The sequence below is a fragment of the Pteropus vampyrus genome, unplaced genomic scaffold (assembly GCF_000151845.1).
Source record: "Pteropus vampyrus isolate Shadow unplaced genomic scaffold, Pvam_2.0 Scaffold179, whole genome shotgun sequence".
NCBI lineage: Eukaryota > Metazoa > Chordata > Mammalia > Chiroptera > Pteropodidae > Pteropus > Pteropus vampyrus.
The window spans coordinates 1,408,309-1,410,586 of record NW_011888960.1 but is presented as its reverse complement, the minus strand read 5'-3'; the positions used below and the strand labels follow the sequence as shown (position 1 = coordinate 1,410,586).

Below are 2,278 nucleotides of genomic sequence, written 5' to 3'. Positions count from 1 at the left end.
CCTCAAGAAAAGAGAAGAAAAACCAAACCATTTTGCTATATGCGAGAGTACAGTTGGGCAGTATTTACTGTAAGGTCGACGAGACGTCACTGTGACACGCGCTCTGGCTCTTCCCGAGGACAGCCGGGTCAAAGGAAGCTTCCGACTTCTGCGGTGAGGGCAGCAGGACAGCGATTTCCTGAAAGCACGTCATCGAGGTCCACAGACAAATTGCGACTGTCGAGGGTTTGCTCCTGGCCTAGGACCAGAAGTCGGTGCATTTACTGACGGGAATAGAATCAAAGCCGAGCTCAGAGCTTTCCAGCAGTCGGGGCAGGAAAATGAAAACTGAAAAGGAAGCGCAAGGGTCGTGGGGCTCTTGAACTGCAGGGCGAAAGGCAAACCCGACCGGCCGAGCGCTCCATCTTTCGGGTGTTGCTGTCTGGAGAGGCGGGGTCATGGGGATGGACCTTGGCTGAGGGCGTGGTGTAAGGGATGGTTTCACAGGACGATGCAGGAGCCGCTGGGTGTGGCCACGTCTGCGGATGCTTCATGATAGCTGCAGGTGAGCTGATGCACCAGCTCGCTGGGGGAGCTTTTCTGTAGGAGCCTCGAGGGACTCTGAGTGCCGTTTCCTTTGCTGGAGATTTAACAAGCGCATGTTGATGTGTGTGGCTTTCAGTTAACTGTCTTGGCATCGTTGGAGGTAAAGGTGACGAGTATCGTTTCACAGACGAGGAAATTGAGGCTCGGGGAGATTCAGGGGCTTACCCAAGGTCACATAGCCAATGAGGTGGCCCCGCCAGGACTCAGGCTCAGTTCACTACCTTTCCCTTATCAGCTGCACCCCTTAGACACACTGTACCCGCGGGCAGTGCGTCCGCCTCTCGGGCGGAGGGATTTCACAGCCAGCAGTGTCTTGAAGTTTGTGTCCCTTCCCACCCATCTGAATCCGTACTTTAAGGAAAAAGAGAAATCGCCTTTGCAGTTAACGCTCGGTGCCCAGAGGGAGTGAGGAAGCGTGAATCTGGAGGCCCGTGTCAGTACCTAATCGCTCTTTCCGTCCCCTGCACCGGGCCAGGGGCCCCTGGGTGGCCTCAGGGGCTCGTTCTCCCAGGGCCTGCCGCCAGCGGGTGAGCGGTAGGTGCATGTCGAATGAACGAATGAATGCATGCCCAAATAACCTGGAGGTTAGAAAACCCGCTTTACAGTCTGGGCCCTGCCACCAAACAGTCTGTGCATCCTCGGTTGGTCACGTCACCTTCCTGGGCCTCGGTTTCTCCACCTGACTGGTCTTTAAGGCCTCAGGGTCCTGGTGTGCCGAGGCAGCCCGGGCCCTGGGCTCTGACTGATGGAGAGAGGCAGGGGTCTGGTGTTGGCATTCCAGGAGGGTACGGCTGGTTTGCGTGTGGGCGGAAGGCGTCCTCTTAGACACCTGGCCGTGGAGCGCAGGGAGTGGGGCCGCTGGCAGGTGGGGACAAGTGAGCAGGACAGGCCGGCAGGGAAAGGGAGGGTGTGGGCTTCGCTGAAAAGGCCGTTCACTGAACCTGCAGGTTTCCACGGCAACCTGGTTTTCCTTTGAAGTGCTCCAGCAATTCCTCTGGGTGCTGGAGCCTCCTGTGAGGGTTGGAGCCAGATTAGAGGGGTGGCACAGACTGGACAGGCCACGGGGCACCAGGAGGAGAGGCTGGCGAGCACGGGCTTGGGACCGGCTGGCCAGTCCCGCGGGGGCCCTAGGGGTCCCCTCACCTCACGCTGTGTGCATCCCTGCTCTTTGTCACTTTTGCCTTGTGTTTTCTGCAGATCATGATCGAGTTCTGTCCTGGGGGAGCTGTGGACGCCATCATGCTGGGTGAGTCTTCCTTGACCCAGTGCCGTGGTGCCAGGGTGGGCTCTTGTCTAGGGTGGGCGTCCTTCACTCCCCCGCCCCAGTAATTCACCTGACCTGTTTGAGCACCTCCCCGATGTGTCCCCTTTCAGAATCAGGGGTTGAGGTTGGGTTCTTGGAGAGAATGTAGAACACTCGTTGGAAAACCAACACTTTCTCTTCAAAAAGCCATGTGTCCTTGAGCTGGTCACTTGCCCCTTCGCGCTTCCTTGGCCATAAGACAGATGTGATGCCTCTTTTGCTTGACCCCACGGCACTCTTAGGAGGTGAAGAGGAGAAGTGCCCGAGGAAAGTTCTTTGAAAAGTGAGGATTCCAACCCATTTTGTAAGAGCTTAATGGCGATGTCAGATTTTGATGTCCCAGGCAAGCTTGAGCAGTAACTAAAAAGTATATTCGTAACCACCACCATT

At 56.7% G+C, this 2,278-nt stretch overlaps 1 protein-coding gene across 1 annotated transcript in view; it reads left to right on the top strand.

Moving 5' to 3' along the window:
• Positions 1 to 2,278, top strand: part of STK10 (serine/threonine kinase 10) — a 94,385-nt gene that overhangs the window by 40,477 nt on the left and 51,630 nt on the right. Inside the window, exon 3 of the mRNA XM_023537144.1 lies at positions 1,783 to 1,831. Within this exon, the coding sequence (XP_023392912.1) occupies positions 1,783 to 1,831 (49 nt within the window). The remainder of the gene's footprint in view (positions 1 to 1,782; positions 1,832 to 2,278) is intronic.